The sequence below is a fragment of the Ictalurus punctatus genome, chromosome 21, assembly GCF_001660625.3.
Source record: "Ictalurus punctatus breed USDA103 chromosome 21, Coco_2.0, whole genome shotgun sequence".
Taxonomy (NCBI): domain Eukaryota; kingdom Metazoa; phylum Chordata; class Actinopteri; order Siluriformes; family Ictaluridae; genus Ictalurus; species Ictalurus punctatus.
Window position 1 is genome coordinate 10,276,792 of NC_030436.2, and position 18,275 is coordinate 10,295,066.

The 18,275-nt window shown below is 41.2% G+C and overlaps 1 protein-coding gene across 2 annotated transcripts in view; it reads right to left on the reverse strand.

Annotated features, from left to right (window-relative positions):
* Positions 1-4,985: 4,985 nt before the first annotated feature.
* LOC108254811 (calmodulin-binding transcription activator 1) overlaps positions 4,986-18,275 on the reverse strand; it is a 252,022-nt gene continuing 238,732 nt past the window's right edge. The window contains exons 11-23 of one of the 2 annotated variants that reach the window (XM_047149419.2): positions 13,659-13,843; positions 12,971-13,179; positions 12,803-12,881; positions 12,349-12,667; positions 11,779-12,206; positions 11,183-11,337; positions 10,845-11,091; positions 10,231-10,302; positions 10,100-10,120; positions 9,782-9,984; positions 8,491-8,565; positions 8,101-8,131; positions 4,986-6,072 (exon numbers count right to left, since the gene is read on the reverse strand). In XM_047149419.2, the coding sequence (XP_047005375.1) occupies positions 6,040-6,072; positions 8,101-8,131; positions 8,491-8,565; positions 9,782-9,984; positions 10,100-10,120; positions 10,231-10,302; positions 10,845-11,091; positions 11,183-11,337; positions 11,779-12,206; positions 12,349-12,667; positions 12,803-12,881; positions 12,971-13,179; positions 13,659-13,843 (2,057 nt within the window). In that variant the 3' untranslated portion in view covers positions 4,986-6,039. The remainder of the gene's footprint in view (positions 6,073-8,100; positions 8,132-8,490; positions 8,566-9,781; positions 9,985-10,099; positions 10,121-10,230; positions 10,303-10,844; positions 11,092-11,182; positions 11,338-11,778; positions 12,207-12,348; positions 12,668-12,802; positions 12,882-12,970; positions 13,180-13,658; positions 13,844-18,275) is intronic. The other variant, XM_053674174.1, reaches the window with a different exon arrangement.

Sequence of the window (18,275 nt, forward strand, 5' to 3'; positions counted from 1 at the left end):
GTTTTTTTAGTTTCTTTTTCTTTTTTTTTTTTTTTTTAGGAAATTTCCATATTTTAAGGATGGAGGTTAGAGAGGAAGGGATTTGAAGGGGTATCATAACTCTTCGAACAATAAAACCAGTTTTTTAGCCTTGCATAATCCACACATATCAAAACAAACAAACAAACAAAAAAAACACGAGAGGAATCGGTTAACATTGACCGTCACTGTAAGTAATAAACTCCTGAAATCTCAGAAGATTTTCTCAGAAGATTACATTTTAGGCACTTTCTACGATAATACTGATATTAAATCTCTGCGATGATGAGGACGATGAAAATGTAAGATCTGATGTTATAGCTTGAAGTTCTGAAACGGGCGAAGAACAGATATACACCAATATAAGACCTGTGAATGAGCACCATACGTTCTGAGTGTAGCTGCTGGTGTGAGTCAGAAAATGATCCCGTTTCATTGCGAATACTCGGATGTTAAATTTGTCTTCGTGTCCGATTCACCCACGACGATCCAGCGTTTTATCCAAAAGCCCTTTGCGTTCTACGTTTGCCGATACGACGTAAAATAAACACATACAAACTCAGAAATGATTTCCTAACCGAGCCATATTACACAGCATGAAAGCTTCAATCGAAGAAAAATAGAATTCATAATGAGATGAGTAAAACAAGGATTTAAAAAATAAATAAATAAATACATGGCAGACTTGATCAGATGAATCTCTTTACTCGTCTGAGGACGTGGCGTTCAAACTGAGCCGCAATTATTTTCTCTTCCTTCTCGGATTTAGTCAATAATGCATTGATTTAATCGCAGAAAAAAATCTGAGGAGTCTCATCTTAGATGATATTAATCCTCTCAGATCATATAGGACATATCTGTGACTTTGTCGAAGGAGATTCCCTGTTCAAGACTGCCATTTACAAATTCGTCCTGCATGTTCAACGTCTTTCGTGTATCCTCGGCTTCAGTTTCATGTCTATTTCTGTATTTCTGCTGAGACGTGAGATAAGTGAACAGACAGAACTATAGTGAGACCAAAGCATCTCTTCTTCCGGGAATCGTGGAGAGACCTCTACTGTACGACTGTGAGGGTGATGTCATGAATTTAGGTCCTTTTTCTATTCTAACCTCTGTATAATCATCTGTTGAGCAGAATAATTCATTAATTAAGAGATATACAGATACCATGGCACTATTGGCAAAAGAAAGAAAATCTTGTTAGCCATTTTTGGGGAGAAAAAAAAAAGGAAAAGCTTGGAATCATCTAGATTTCTGTGTAAATGGCTCACGGTGCCGCAACTTAATTAAAGCAGTAGTCAAGGTCATTGATGGAGAAGTTTTATAGACCCCATTAGATAGTGTGTAATCAACAATCAACCAGTTATTATTGATACTAATTCCTCTAGTATAGGCTAAGTGTGTTTGACTTATAAATACCTGCGTTTAATTCCACCACTGAATCTGACTCGGACTGACGTCTGGATCTGGGCTTCTAAAATATACAATATTTCTTTAAAAAACACTCTTTATTTGCTCCTTTGAGATTTACAGTGGTGCTTGAAAGTTTGTGAACCCTTTAGAATTTTCTATATATCTGCATAAATATGACCTAAAACATCAGATTTTTACACAAGTACTAAAAGTAGATAAAGAGAACCAAATAACACAAAGGAGACAAAGATATTATGCTCGATCATTTATTTATTGAGGAAAATGATCCGATATTACATATCTGTGAGAAGCAAAAGTATGTGAATGTTTGCTTTCAGTATCTTGTGTGATCCCCTTGTGTAGCGATAACTGCAGATCAGTCCTGCGCATCGGTTGGAGGAATTTCAGTCTGTTCCCCCAGAACAGCTTCACCTTTGGGATGTTGGTGGGTTTCCTCACATGAACTGCTTGCTTCAGGTTCCTCCACCACATTTCTATTGGATTAAGGTCAGGACTTTGACCTGGCCGTTCCAAAACATTAACTTTATTCTTCTTTAACCGTTCTTTGGTAGAACGACTTGTGTGTTTAGGATCGTTGTCTTGCCGCATGACCCACTTTCTCTTCAGATTTAATTCACTGAGAGATGTCCTGACATTTTCCTTTAGAATTCGCTGGTATTATTCAGAATTCACTGTTCCATCAATGCTGGCGAGTCATCCTGACCCAGACGCAGTAAAACAGGCCCATGTTTCACAGATGGGAAGGTTCTTACGCTGGAATGCAGTGTTTTCCTTTTTCCAAACAATGTTTCTCATTTAAACCAAAAGTTCTATTTTGATCCCATCTGTCCACAAAATATTTTTAATAGCCTTCTGGCTTGTCCATGTGATCTTTAGCAAACTGCAGACAGGAAGTAATGTTCTTTTTGGAGATCAGTAGTTTTCTCCTTGCAGCCCTGCCATGCACACCATTGTTGTTTAGTGTTCTCCTGATGGTGGACTCAGGAACATTAACATTAGCCAATGTGAGAGAGGACTCTGGTTGCTAAGAAGTTACCCTGGGTTCCTTCGTGATCTCGTGGACTATTACACGTCTTGCTCTTGCAGCGATAAATAAAACAGGGCGCTCACTCACACCCCACTGTCGTCCCAACGATTGAAAACACCTGACTCTAATTTCATCTTCAAATTAACTGCTAATCCTAAAAAATGACATACTTTTGACACTCACAGATGATTTTCCTCATTAAATAAATGACCAAGTATAATATTTTTGTCTCATTTGATTAATTTGGTTCTCTTTATCTACTTTTAGGACTTGTGTGAAAATCTGTGAAAATCTGATGATGTCTGAGGTCATATTTATGCAGATATTGTATATTATTTATGCAGAGATTTAGACTGATATTGTGTGATACAATATCCTTAGTATTCACAAACCCTATTAACATTAGTGTTGTGTTCATTACAGCTGTTCCTTTGGCAGCCGCTTTTTTTTTTTTTTTTAAATCCAAATACACTTGGATATAGAGCTGAAAAGAGGAAAGTAAGGGTTACACTTGGTGGGATTAGATTCTGATTGTTCTGCCCACAGCCAACCACTGACCCCCCAGCTCCCTCCTTCCCCTTAAACCAGATAATATAGTTCTCTACATTGTAATAACCCTTTAACACCACCCCTTTTTTGTTGTTTTCTTCTTCTTATATTAGACTCATAAACACAGACTGGAAGTAAAGTCTGGAGATGTTTAACTCTCACCGTCGGGTTCTTTATAAGATGCACACTCATAAAGAGGAACCCAAATATAGGTGTGTATCGGGACTGCGATCCTATGGGACCCAACAAAAAAGTTGAGCGGGTTTTTAATGAGTGGCCAGAAATGAAGCTTTTAGAACGAGTGCATGAAATGTTTAGCGCTTTCAATTATTCATCTTTACTAAACGCTTTACTCTGGTCAGGGTCGCTGTGGTTTAACCGCTTAATTAGTTTAGAGTTTTGAAACCAATCAGTTGAATAGAAAATAGCACGGGTGGGTAAAAAGCAAAAGTAATAACTGCGAGAGAGTGCGGGCATGAGTTAGAATTCTTTCAGGAATGGGAGGTATTCATCAGGTTTCCTCAGATAATAGTTAGAATTCATTCAGGCCTGGTTGGTATGGTGCAGAATTCCTATGGGAATAGGCGATATTGGTCAGAATTCCTATGGGAATGGGTGGCACTGGCCAGAATTCCTATGGGAATGAGCAATATTGGCCAGAATTTCTATGGGAACGGGTGGTATTGGCCAGAATTCTTTTAGCAATGGGCGATATTGGTCAGAATTCCTATGGGAATGATTGGTATTGGTCAGAACTCTTTCAGAAGTGGGTGGTATTGGTCAGAATTCCTACATGAATCGGCGGTATTGGTCAAAGTTCTTTAAGAAGCAGGTGGGATTGGTCAGATTTCCTTCCAGAATTCCTAAATTCTCAGTACTGACTTTTGTTCATTTTATAGCAGTTAACCAGAACTCTGTGTGTGTGTTTGTGTGTGTGTGTTTTTACAGGACAGGTCAAACCAAAACCTGAATACACACTGACTTTCTACACCAAGAGACACGGCACGTCTACAAGGACGTGTGTAATGTCACGTGTGTTTATTTATACTCCCTTTATTATCACATGATCACGTCACATTTCCGGAGCCATTTATACAGAAATTCAGATGATTCGTAAGGGTATACAAAAAAAATAAAAAATAAATAAAATCTCGTCACTCTATAAACAGGTCGTATCCGAAGATTTTTTTTCTCGGGTCTCCACTAACTCTATGTTTTATCATGATTTTGCAAAAAAAGTCATGCTTTACTAAATGTTCTTTATAAGAACATTTCAAATAAAAGGCTCTTATATTGAAACTGAATGAATCTGTTTAGATCATAGCCACTACAGTTTTTTTTCCTTTATATTATGCTCTGTGTCATTATCGTAAGGTTTCATGCACATGGCTCCTTCTTTTGCACCAGATATTTACAGTATTTACAAACAATACAACCGTACATCTCGGGCGCTCAAACAAAACTATACAATATATTTGTTTTTTTTTTTGTTGTTTTTTTTGCTATCTCTTTATCATGATATTATGTTTTTTTATGAATAAAATAATATATATTATTAAATACAATCCTCTTGTGGTAAGGGTTCTGGCTCGCCGTGTACTTTTTCTCTCGTCTTTGTTATGTACAGGAACCGCGCTTTAGTCAAAAATATGGAGGTTGTTTATAGGGACCCTTTAAAAAGTCTTTAAGACGTCAGTGTTACGGGAATCTCGGAACGAAAAGCATTTAACGACTTGCTGGAACATACGGCAACAAAGTGAAGCGCTGAAACCTTGTCAGCAAGCACACACACACGCAAACATACAGCAAAAATAGTGTTTCTGTGGCACAATGAGACAACTGTAGAACAAAAAAAAACCCCAAAAAGTTAAATAAATTCAGGTAAAAAAAAATATAGGAAGCAGAACGCATGTAAAAGAAGAGGTAAACGATGTAAGGCGAAAAAATAAATAACATAAAAAATTGAAAAAGACGTATATTTTGTATGACAGGACAGAGAAACGATGCTGAGGTTAATTAAACACAAAAAAACCCCACAAAACAGTTCTGTCAGCATGCAGGAGCACTCGGCTCAAATACATGCACTATTTCCGGTTTAAAATTCAGCAAACACAGGACTCACAAAGTCAGGCCAGCGAAAGGTCAAACGTTAAGAAAAGGACTCGTTTAGAAAGTCAAAAAACACACAAACAGTTACTCAACAGAGAGCTCGGCTCTGTCCCAAATCGTGACTTACTCCGAAAACCACAAAAAGTAAGACACTGATATTTCAAACCCAGAATTTCTTTTTTTTTCTTTTTTCTTTTAAAACCTAAACCCAGCGTACATTCATGTGCAGCCCATCCCTTTTTCACCGGATGAAAGGACGGCCTAGTAAGAAACAAAGAGCTGATATACATCGAGCTGACGAAAAACTCTGCATGCACATGATCAATGAGATGAGACCGTTTTTTTTGTTTGTTTTTTTTGGTTCAAATCGGTTGTTTCCCCCCCTTTCATTCGAAATATAAAAACGGAATAATTATAAGCAGAATCCAGCATGATTACATGAATGCGACGCGTGACTTAATCTTGTCGTCTTTCTCGTCTTACGAGCGCCGTCAGGAAAAAAAAAAGCGTTCAGCTCCACGGCAGTCGTTCCTCGATTAAAAAAAAAAAAAAGAAAATATGAAGAGTGCAAAAAATGGCATGAGGATGTCATTGTTTCCCAGATAAAGTCTTTGTTTTTACGCAGAACTCCCCACGTTCCCCGATGGAGAGGAAAAAATACACAACGCTGTGGCAGTACCAGGGGCGACAGAATCAGTCATGATGTAACCGTCACAAGTTCGCATGTTCTTAACGTCTTCTCGCTTCTGTTTTTTTGTTGTTTTGTTTTGTTTTGTTTTTCCTTGAATAGTTTTTGCCTTTTGGTAAATTGTTCGTTTCGTGTAAAAACAGAAAGAGGAAAAGGGGAACAGTCTGGATTCGGAGGTGGACGTTACATTGTGACGGGGCTCTTTGGCGAGCTCTCATGTTCCTTGGCCCTTTTCAGTTCTCTCACCCTGCAAGAAAGAAAAGATGAAAGACAGGAATGCGGGGTTAGTTTGTGTTTTAGACAGATGCTTCTAAGCGCTTTTCTGCCTGAAATATATATCAGAAGGAGACACACACACACACACACACAATGCTGCTGAATTCTGGATTCTGATTGATCTGAAGGTGTTGATTAATCTTCTCTAACAGCGTTTGTGCGCTCGTTCTAATATTTTTTAAAGCATCTTATTGTTTCTATAGTAGCAGCTCATTTACTGTGACTTGTATGGGCGGATGTTCCGTATAATCTAAGACTAATAATAAACGGATTGTTGATACGGTTACGGTTTTGTTGAGGAGACGTTTATGGAAGGAAGGAGTCTCCAGTGTCAGCGTTTTGTAAACGTGACATTTTCTACTATGGGAAAGTCTGCTGAATGAAGGACGTTTTCACGGTGACGAGCTGAGGGTTTTTTGTGTGTGTGTGTGTGTGTGTGTGTGTGTGTCTTATTAACGTCTAGAGAAAGTGAGGGAATGAAATTTTATAGCTGCTTTGTTGTAAGTGATAACAGAAAACTATCATTAATCATAACTATAGATGAATAAGAAGTACGAGGTGTTGTTCTTTAATAAGTACATTTCTAAAAAACTGCAATTGGCATCTTGCTGTGGTACAAGAGGAATGAAAGACTCTGGGATGTGCTGGACTTTGGAGTGGGAACAGTAACACTTCGCATCACTGATTACTTTCCTATAACAGCATGACACAAAGTGTTTTATTCCTTAATTATAAAACTACCCACACTAAGGCTGTTAATCTGAACACGCAGGAGTAGTAGTAATAATAATCACTTCAGTGAAATGATCCCATGTACTACAGCGTTCTTTCTGTGCTCAGGGTCACTACGGGGTTGTGTTGCGTTCCTGCACTTATACCATGTCGAACCCTAGCTGTGTGTTAGATCGGGGAAAACATGATCACACGCACTGCTGAAAACTTCAGGACTGGATTTAACCAGCACTCCCACTGATCTAACAGACGCGAAACGGACCGCTCTTTCGTCGTTCATATCATTTTGACTAAATAACATCCCACCTTGAGTCTCCCAGCAAGTTAAGACATTTTAAAAAAGAAATACAATACAATCTGACATCATCAAAACACTACATGCAAAATCTTTCCGAACAAATTCAGAATAAAGCGCAATGATGACTTGACGGCTAAAAGAAAAGTTTCACTGCTAATGTGGTTAGTAACTCATCCGACACATGCACAGTACATCATGTCACACAATTTATATGATAACAAGGGAGGTCAGAAGACAAAATGTTAATAAACAGCATAAATAACGTCATCTCTGTATTACTGCAAACATTCTGTTGTATCGTACACACTTCGATAGAATCATAAAAACAAACTGCTGACATTCGTACCCCGACCCCTCAATGAAGCTTTTTACAAATATATATTTTTTATTAAACTCAAGGCAAGTAGAGTATAAGAAACAGGCAGCCAGGCATTCAAGAGCTAAACCCTTCCTTAAAGGAAGTGATGTAATTTACAGCATGCCCCGTAAGAAGCAAGGCCTCCTCTGGCCAGCATGCAATGCCATCCACACTATCCAGCAGTCCATCAGTCCATAGTGCTCTCAGAAAGCATCCTCATGACAAGAGAGATGGAGGAGAAATGAAGCGAGTGACTGGGGGGGGTAGTTGGGTTGGGGGGATTTGGGATTAGCGTTTGCTGTAAATATCTGTCATCTGATCGTTTGTTACAACGATCGTCCCCTCTCTCTCATTCAGAGGCTCAAATCCACGGAGGCTCCAAGTTGGCCATCATGCAAGCAGGCATAAAGCGAAAGAGATAGACAGACAGATGGAGAGCGAGAGAGAGAGAGAGAGAGAGAGCGAGAGAGAGAGAGAGAGCGAAAAGGACAGGAAGACTCAAGACAGATTAAGAATTTAGGAAAACAAAGAGCAGGATATAGGAGGAGAGAAGGTTGGATAAAACAGGACGTCAGAGGGGGACAGGCTGATTTTGCCGAGGCTGCACTCACCCGTTTGAACAGTCTATGGTCCATCAAGGGGCTTTGCGTAGACAGCAAAACAACACCACATAGCTATTAGCACATACTGAGGGTCAGGTGGGGTTTGGGGGGGAGGAGAGGGGCCATAAAACGGGGTGCAGGGTGATCCATGAGTCAATTAACATTTCCTGTCTGCTATTTAAACCTGATATTTAAGAGCGTAAGATGCTCAGAAATAATGACAACTAGGTTTTTTTTTTTTTTTTTTAATTCTTTGCTAAATTTTCTTTTGTGTAAGTCAATTGTTTATGTAGCATCAAACTGAGTTGGAGATTAAGACTAAGATTAACATTGTAAAATCGTGTTTGACTATGTGCTTTGTGTTGATTTGTTAGGAGATTAATCAGCGCTGTGACTTACCTATGGCGACATCGGAGTAGAAATCGCATTATTTTTCTGGCGGCCTGGTCCTGCCTCTTGGTGAGCAGACCACTTCTGAAACAGAGTATTAAAGAAGAAGAAGAAGAAGAAGAAGCTTTTATTTATCACATATACTTTACAGCACGGTGAAATTCTTTTCTTTGCATATCCCAGCTTGTTAGGAAGTCGTGGTCAGCGCGCAGGGTCAGCCGTGATACGGCGCCCCTGGAGCAGAGAGAGTTAAGTGTGTTACTTGGTGGTGCTGGGGTTTGAACCCCCAACCTTCTGATCAGTAACCCAGAGCATGGATTCATTCATAATATTTTTTGTTATTCCTGATCAAAGGTGGATTATAGTGTATATTACAAGTTTTGGAAGCCCTGGAGTTTCTTCTTAAACACGAGGGATGCTGTTGACGGAAATGAATCAACAGTGATTATTTTCTAACAAAATCAAGCCCTAAAGCAATCTGCCAACAACTGCAATTTTTTTACTAACCAAAGAATGATACGTCTCATTTAGAACATCAGAATCCAACAACGCTGGTATAATGACATTTTAATCATCATCATCATCATCATCATTATTATTATTATTATTATTATCACTAAGATTTTAGGCTTTTCTGATTATTTTTCTCTTTTTTTTTTGTTATACAGAATTTATCGCTCGGTTAGATGTCAGCTTACAGCTTCCAACACTCATGAAACAATGAAAAGGGTTCTCAAAAAAAAATGCTTAATAATATATGAACAGATTCATTTGTACTATTATTGTGCCTTTTTAAACAGTTTGTTGTATGTTGTAAAACATTGGAAAAATTTTTCAAAATGTTCAAAATAGTGGGACTGAACCGGGCCTGAACGTCTTCTTAACACCTTAGTACCTAGCACTGTACTTTCCTCTTTCCCATTTCCTCCCTAAATTAGTCTTGGCCAGTTCCCATCCACTAGTCAGCTCTCCCCTGTCATACGACGGAGGTTGTAGTTTTTCCTAAGAGAGATGTGAAGCCAGTCATCTTTTCAACTTGCTCTTGCTGTATCAAAGGGCAGCGTAACACACTCAGAGGAAAGCGCTATCTACCCCTTCCACATACATGAGCCTCACAGGTGCCAATGATTGGTTAGTGCCACTGTGATTGACAGGGGAGAGACCATATGCCCCTCCCACACAGAAAGCAGGGCCAACTTTGCTGTCCTGGAATGGACTCACGATCTCTGGACGATAGGGCGAATGCTTCTCTGTTGAGCACCCTTCGGCTTTCTGTTTGTGATTGCCAGCGTGTTCGTACCTCAGTTTGTGCTGCACGAGGGCGGCAGCTGCAGCGGCGTGAGAGTGCGAGTTGGGTCGGCCCAGCTCCTTGTAGCTGCGATAGTATTGCTGGATTAGCATGGCTGCCCGACGACTTTGCTGGAACTTCTTCTGCTCGTAGTAGCTGCGAAATTTACTCTGGATTAGGATGGCGGCCAGCGTCATCTTCTTATAAAGTGCATACTGCCGAAGGAATAAAACAACAGCTTGAACATCCGAACATATGTGTCGTTCTTCTGCATCGTACCATTTCATCGTACCAATCACATATACGCCTTATGAAAAACGGCCGTATTACCTTCAAGGCTATCCATGTCAGCTTGTGGAAGAAAGAGGGAGGAGATGAAGGTACACCAAACACAGTGTTACTACCGACTAGAGTAAAGCGTATAGGTATACAAGACAACACCTCCTGGGTTGTGAGCTTACCTGTTTGTACTTTTTATAACAGCGCTGAATAACAGCAGCTGCCAGTTCCTGCTGCTCTCTGAGTGGACGCCCCTGCAGGAGGGAGGGAATAAGGGAAGAGGCACAGAGAGGAAGAGAGGACAGGAGAGGGGACAGGTTAGTATTCACAGCGGGCCTGCGGGTGCATGACCACGGAGACGGCATTAGATTCCGCTTTTTCGGCTGGCCGGGAAGTCCGCTTAGATTGACAAAGTACCGGAAACTCTGTGACATCCTCTGGAGATGTAAGGTCAGTAATGTTATAGACTTGGTAATGGGACATACATAACACAAACTGTATATATACACAGAGAGCAGTGCAGTCATTTCCTGTAGCCAGGCCATGCTTAGCTCAAGCAAGACTCCTCATGCTTAACTCAACGCCTCTTAAGCACAAATCCAAACACAAATCACCTTGTCACCTTTAAAACCCCAAAAACCTGAGAGATCTGGTTTATATCTCGGGTTTACCTTACAACACCACACGATACAGCACAATGACTGAAACCAGGCCACAATGAACACCAAAAAAAGGGGGAACACCATGATACATGAGCAGTGATACAGAGATGTCCCTGGCTCCGGATGCGCCCTACCTTATACTTGCGGAAGGTGCTCTGGACTTGGCGCGCTGCCTCGTACAGCTCTCTCTGCTCGTGGTCAGACAGGGCCAGCTGGGTTAAATCCCGCTCCTTTTTGCTGTGAGAGACGTTAAGGAATGCGCTCCAGTCTGCTGGAGACGGGAGTCCGAGTTTCCCGAAAGGGCCTTCGGATTCCGGGTGGCTGCCAGCGTGTCCGCTGTCCAATCCCACTGAGCATGCCTGCGGCTTGCTGTATAAGAACCTGGAAAAATAAATTGTGGTTAAGTTTAAAATGACAACACACGGCATACAACACGTCTTATATGGTACAGTCCCGGTACGAGCGTATTTACCTTTCTGCATCTCCAAGGTAAGTCGCTAACCAGCTCATAGTGCTGTTGACCTCGACACTATCCAGATTTGCTGACTCCGTGGCCACGAAGTTTTCACTCTTGATGCGATCAGGCGTTGCTTCAATGATGTGCTCAGCCAGAGTCATCATATTCAACTGAAACATGGAGGGATTTAGTCGTTAGTTCTCAAAAATCGCTTGATCAAATCTGTTCTCGATATATAAGGAATATGATAATAACATGGAACAAAAACACTCTTTTGTGGTGTTCTCTTTTCTCTCTCTCAAGGAAACACAAAGTGTAAACTCTTCTGTCCTGAAGATGTTGGAAAGTTTACAGTTACAGCTTTAATTCTTACTGTTACAAACCGCTGACGCTGGAGACTCCTTCCGTAAATGTTAAACGAGCATCTACTTATAGGGTGCAATATAAACCTGTGATTTGTAGCTGCGCTACTGGCAGAGCTGCTGCTATAGAAAATGAAATCTACGGCTCCTGACTAAAATAGATTGAGGTGTGACTGAGGCTTTTCTGCAGTCAAGCGAGATATATTTAAGTAACAAACTGGTTTTGATAGCAATGTGCTATTTCCACACCTGTAGATCTCCTGTGTTCTCCAAATCCTCTTGGCCCACCAGAAGCTCGGAGACTGATCCCGTACCAGATGCTTCTCGTAACCGCAGCCTGTTTGCCAACCTTTCTTTAGCAAGTCCTCCAATCGGCCCTCTGCGTCCTGCGGTCTGTCTGCCACTCCATCGCCCGCCTCCGCAAGCTGAGCCCAGCTTTGCCTGAGCCTTGTCTCCTTTTCCTGACTCTGTGTCCACCATACCTGCTCTGGTTGCTTTAGCAGGGCAGGTTTTAGACTTGTGGACTTGCTCTCCTAGACCGAGAGGGGTAGAACCGGGCTTGCTTGACCTTGCTTGGTGGAGCTCAGGATTGGGTTTGTGTTTCTTGGTTAATGGGCCATCACCTTGGCTTTCACTGTTGTAGAAACTGGAAGATTCAGACCTGGGCCTCCTCAAATCTGCAGAGATGTCAAAAAAAAACAACAAGTGGAATCATTCTTTAAATCCAGCTATTATTTGTCTGGACAGTATACGTGTTCTTACTGAATGCACATTTAAGATTACATGACGTTTGTCAGTAGATTTTGCATCACTAGTCACCTTGGTTTGCGCTTGGAGCAGAGCTAACGACGTTGCTCCCTCTTATACCAGAAGCAGTCTCACTTCCCCAAACATTCATCCAGCCCTCTGTGGTGGAGCTCTCTGCGGACGAGGAGAAAGGCATGTTGGTAGCGGGAGTCTGCTGCTGCTGTTCCTCCCGCTGAAGATTTTCCAGACACTCCGCCAGTTTGGTGTGGCCCCGGGATCGGGCTGTGGCCAATGGTAAGCGTCCGAGAGAATCGGGGATAGCCAGGGCACGCCGATCCCACTTATACAAAACCACTGCTGCCTCCGTGTGACCCAAAGCACAAGCCCACATCTGGGGGGGTTGGCGGTGGGGTGAGGGGGGGGGGATTGGGGGATTTCAAGATATCAATGTGAGACAGCATTTACTTTCAATTTAAAAAAAAATAAATAACAACAACAACATTTCACTTAGTCACCAAAAACTCACCAACGGGGTGCAGGAGAAATGGTCGACATTCAGAGGATCCACCTCTAATTCCAGATCTATGCTGTCTGCATGCTTAGTGCTGTAGTAAAAAGAAATAACCTAAAGATTAGCACCATGCATCAGTGCTGTGAGCAATATTTCATGTGTGATATTAAAATACGCACTCACCGCCACTTGATGAGGGTCTGGATCAGGTTGGCGTAACCCTGGGCAGCTGCCAGGTGGAGCAGGGTCATACCCCGGAAGGTTTTGGAGTGGATTAAGTGCTTGGATTTTGCCCAGCAGGCGCGGTTCATCATCTTCTCACACACCACCACCACACGACTCTCAAAGGAGCTTCCAGCTTGTCCCTGACTCTGACTCTGACCCAGGGAGAGCTGAGGGGACATCGCATCGCTGTTTTGCTATATACTCACAACGTGCCGTTATATGAAAAATAATCGACAATGGGATAGCGTGATGAAGCAGAGCGGCTCTTCCTTTCATGATTATTAAATAACAAAATTTCATACTTTTTAACCATTTATAGTTACATTTAATGTTAACGTTAACGAGACCACGGCTTGTCATGTTCTCGAGAAAAGTGTAAACTCCTCTGTAATAAAACCTTTCCTGCATGTTAAAAATAAAAGAAGTTACAGAAACCCTAATCATATCAACGTTTACACACGTTTTCAATCCATTTTTTTTTGTGTGAAGAGAGGTTACTATAGAAACAAATAAAATAAATGTGATAAATAGACAAATGAATTGACACCATCTTGACCAATAACATAGATAGAGAATTCAACAGCGCTGTGGTATAAATCCAGGAAAGATACTGACGAATAATTGATGACAGAGTGATGGGACACACCTGTGTTTGGTCAGCAGTGCCTCTTCCTTCTCCTCCTCCTCCTCCTCCTCCTCCACCTCCTCCTCCCGTTACTCCACTTTCAGACGTTCCTCCGCTGCCTTGCTGCTGCTGCTGGCCGGACATCTCGGCCATCCTGCGCTCCATCTGCTCCAGGCGCTCCAGGATCGACATTCTGAATTGGTTGTCTGTGGAATGGACGAGAGAGGAGTCGATTAGTGTTCACGCTTGTGGTAAAGAGAGCATCTGTGTGACCCATCGATACGGTTCTCCTGACTGAACCATGGATGCGTTCCTATTGCAATCACAGAGGGAAAAATACCAGGCTTTGGGCTTGATAAATATTTATTTACAGACATTTTGACTAAAATGGAGGCACAGCGTGGATACAAGCTTTGTTTAATGGACGGGAAGAGCGAAGGAAACACAAGGCAGTTATAATAATCTGTACACGTGTGTGTGTGTGTATGTTCTGCACATTTCCACCCTATCAACAGGCGGAGAGAGTGGCTCTGTGTTAGCCATAGAGGCTACAGCATGCCTTTGTTCGAACAGTGCTGCAGTGTTGGTGCAGTGCAGATGATGTCATCTCCACCTGCTGTTCGTTCCCTCTACCTCCCTTCTCTCTCCCTCTCCCTCCCGCTCTCTCTCTCTCTAACTCGCTCTCTTTCTGTCCACTCGGAGTGACTCAGAATGCGGTGCACGTACGCCAAAAACAGGTTGGAGGAGGAGGACATGGGGGAGAGGAGGGACCAAATGACACTACAACAATGCCTCGACATAATCAACGCTCAGCCCTTCCCTCTTACGACACCTCCCACAGCCTGCAGACGGCGAATCAGACGAGGGCAGAAACAGAGCAACCCGCGCTACTAAATGCTGTGTGCTTTGTGGCACAGCTCAAATCGGCGAAGGGCAGCTCTTCAGTAAAGATGAACTACAAACTGTATTCTACGGTGTACTTACATTATTATTATAAGTTATACTCATATATTATTACAGATCCAGTTTAAACACAGTGTAACATTGCTGTGTAAAGGTGCACGTAAAGTCTTCAGCACTTACAAATGAACATTTTTTTGTTATTCCTGGTTAAAGCAGATTTTATAAACCGACCTTAATACCTGAGCTTATTGTTTCAGTTGCATTATGTTTTGTCTTTTCATCACTGTTTATGCATTCTTTCAAAAGACACAAAGAACACTAGATTTGCTAAGACTGCGTGCATGTGACACTATTTAGATATCTAAATATCAAAATCAGTCACATTTCCATTCAGTAACAATCTAACGCAAAATCTAAATATATATATATATATATATATATATATATATATATATATTTATATATGTATGTATGTATGTGTATGTATATATATATATATATATATATATATATATATATATATATATATATATATATATATATATATATATTTACACACACACACACATCATACAACTCAACTAAAAGTACACCTAAAAATACAGGGGAAGAAAAAAATAGAACAGCAAGTTCGCAGCTTTACCCTCTTTATCGGTGTGTTGCATCAGAGATCAGTGCAGGAAGTCCACCGGCCCGTGCGGTCCAACTGGTCAGTCGGATCTCATGTGCCTCGCATTAGTCCACCTTGTGATGGAGACGCTAAAGCCACTGTTGCCAGGCTCTCTGTGTATTTCACTCTAATATACCCTGCTGCAGAGCCCAGTTTCTCTGTTTCATCACGATGTTGCATCATGCTCTAAAGTGGGGGATCTTGCACCATTTCTTCGTCCTAAACTCTACCGAGGCACTCGCACACTTGTTGCTGCTCGGCACTCAGGGCTCTGCTCGTGTCGAGGGAATGCAGTCGGCTGTTTGATTACTGATTTAATCCATGGATGAGTCACGGATAGCACGTCTAAACACGTGAGTTTATTCACTCGAGCACTATCAGATCAGAGGAAAAGGTAAAAAGAAAAAAAAAGAGGACATTCTTAGAAATCTGAAATTCTGAACTGTCTACAAAACCTGTATAAAACAAACAAACAAACAAACAAACAAATAAATAAATATTGAACAGGATTGGGTTTGTAGAGTGTCATGATTATGTGTTCTGGGGATTCAACTTGGAGTTGTAATGCACAATGATTGTGTCTCAGGAGGATTTAGTTCAGCTGGGATAACGGGTCCTAATGCTGTGCATGTTGCTGGATTACACCCCCGGACAGGTGCTTGTGGTCTTAGATACAGTTTGAGGTGAAGTGGATTTAGAGTAATATCATTAACTCTGCAATCCCAGCACTGATTATTTGTGTTAAGTCTCTGAGTCCATCCTCTAGACAAAATACTGCATGTAGGACACAAGGCTGCACAACAATGGCTTTCTTCCAGGCAGGAAAAAAAGAGAAGCTTTTTCTGGGAACAGAACACACAGGATCGTATGTACGACACCTTTGGAGTGTGAACCTTTTGGAGAAAAACACAAGCCTGGACAGCTGAAACCAGAGTAATGTGACTTCTTTCTTCCTCCTGCTTTGTTTATCCCCAGGCACTGTGCTTTTTGTTTCGTAATGATGCTGTTTATCATGGGGACCTTGTGGAGACAGGTTTCATTTCAGATACAAAGGTAATGTATCAGAATTCAGACTCGGTCAAAATAAAATTGTAGAATGCACTCCAGTTTCCAGAGCCACTCACTTCACGGTGCCTCGTTTATAAGAAAGATGTTTCTCTGTTAATATAAAAAATAAAAATAAATAAAAAACATGTCTGTTTTGGAAAGAAGAAAGGTTGAACACACCGTTTGTTTCCTGTTTCTCCGGGATAGTCCAGGTCCGGAATCTTTTAGTGGGAGCTTGTTCCTTGACAAGCATGCTGTCTCAGTTCAGTGCTGTCTTTGAAAGGAGATGGTTTGACAGACACAGCTGGAATCAAACTGATTCAGCCCCCATTACAAATCAGGTTTATTGTCAAAATTTACAGACTTTCAGCTGTTTGCGATGAACAAATCAAACAAAAGCAATCGAACTAGTTCAACACGACGAATGCTTCAAGTGGTTTCCCCAAATTCAACTGAAAACGCAACTTATAATGATTTCTCCAGTCTTAAAATTAGTCAACCCTCTGAATAGAATCCCTCACAACAGCACAAAAATGCTAAACAGGTTATTATTAAATTAATCAAGGACTTCATTAGTTGCACCAGGTGTGCTTGATCTGGAACACATGAAACACCTGCATTGGCTAGGGGTTGAGAACATATGAAATACCTGGACGGTGCAGAAAAAGGAAGCCATCAATGGTTGTAAGCAGATTTCTGAGATGGCAGGTTGTGAAAAACCCTTGAGTGACTGCAAAAGACCTGCAGAGAGACTTGGTAAGGCACGTACTAAACGCAGAAGGTTTCCATGCCAGAACTCCAAGACGTACACCACTACTGACACAAGCACAAGAAAAGTCACCTCAAAATCATATAAATAAGCCACAGAAGTTTCGGGATTCTGTTCTGTGGAGCAGTGAAACAAAACCAGAACTTTTCAGCATTATGGATCAGCGGTACGTCTGGAGAAAGAAGAATGAAGATAGAACACTCTGTCCACAGTCAAGCATGGTGGTGGCTCGGTGATGCTCTGGGGCTGCTTTGCATCCTCTGGCACTGGAAACCTGCAGCGTGTGGAAGGCAAAATGGATTCAGTGAAGTATCAGAAAATCCTTTGAGAAAACCTCATGCCATCTGTGAGGAAGCTGAAACTTGGGCGTCATTGGACCTTGCAGCAGGACAATGATCTCAAACATGCGTCAAATTCCACCAAGGCTCAGTTGTACAAGAAATCCTGGAAGATTCTACAGGGCCCCATTCTACAGGGCCACTTGACTTGAACCCCATAGAATATCTCTGGTGGGGTTTGAAGAAGACAGTTGCAGCACGCAAACACAAGAATATTACTGAACTGGAGGATATTGCTCATGAGAATGGGCTAAGATTCCTCAGGAACGCTGCCAGAAGCTCTGCATCTCGTTTGCAGCAGGTCAGAACAGCAAAATCGTGCTCTACTAAGTACTAAAGATGCTCACTGTGAAGGGGGTGAATAATTTTTAAACTGGAGAAATCATTATAAGTTGCATTTTCAGTTGAATTTGGGGAAACCACTTGAAGGATTCATTGTCTCGAACTATTTCAATCGCTTTTTATTTGCTTTGTTCACTGCAAACCACTGAAAGTCTGTACATTTTCACAATAAACCTGATTTGCAGTGGGAGGTGAATCATTTTGATTGCAACTGTAAGTTGAAGCACAGAGCCGCTCTAAAGTGAGAGGCCAGACTGAAGCTTTAATAACAAATCCAAGCAGGAAATCTCATCAGTATGGAACGGTGGAACTTTGAACTTTCACAGCAAGGCTGGATTAGAGCGACCCAGATCCAACTTCTTAGAAAGGGATATATATATATATATATATATATATATATATATATATATATATATATATATATATATATATATATATATATATATAATACAGGTTTTATTCGAACTTGTTGGTAAAGAAAGCTCAACAAGTGAATTATTTAAATCAGTGATGATGAGTAGTTATAAAATCCAAAAGAGTATTCAATTTCCTGATGTCTTGATGTAAAA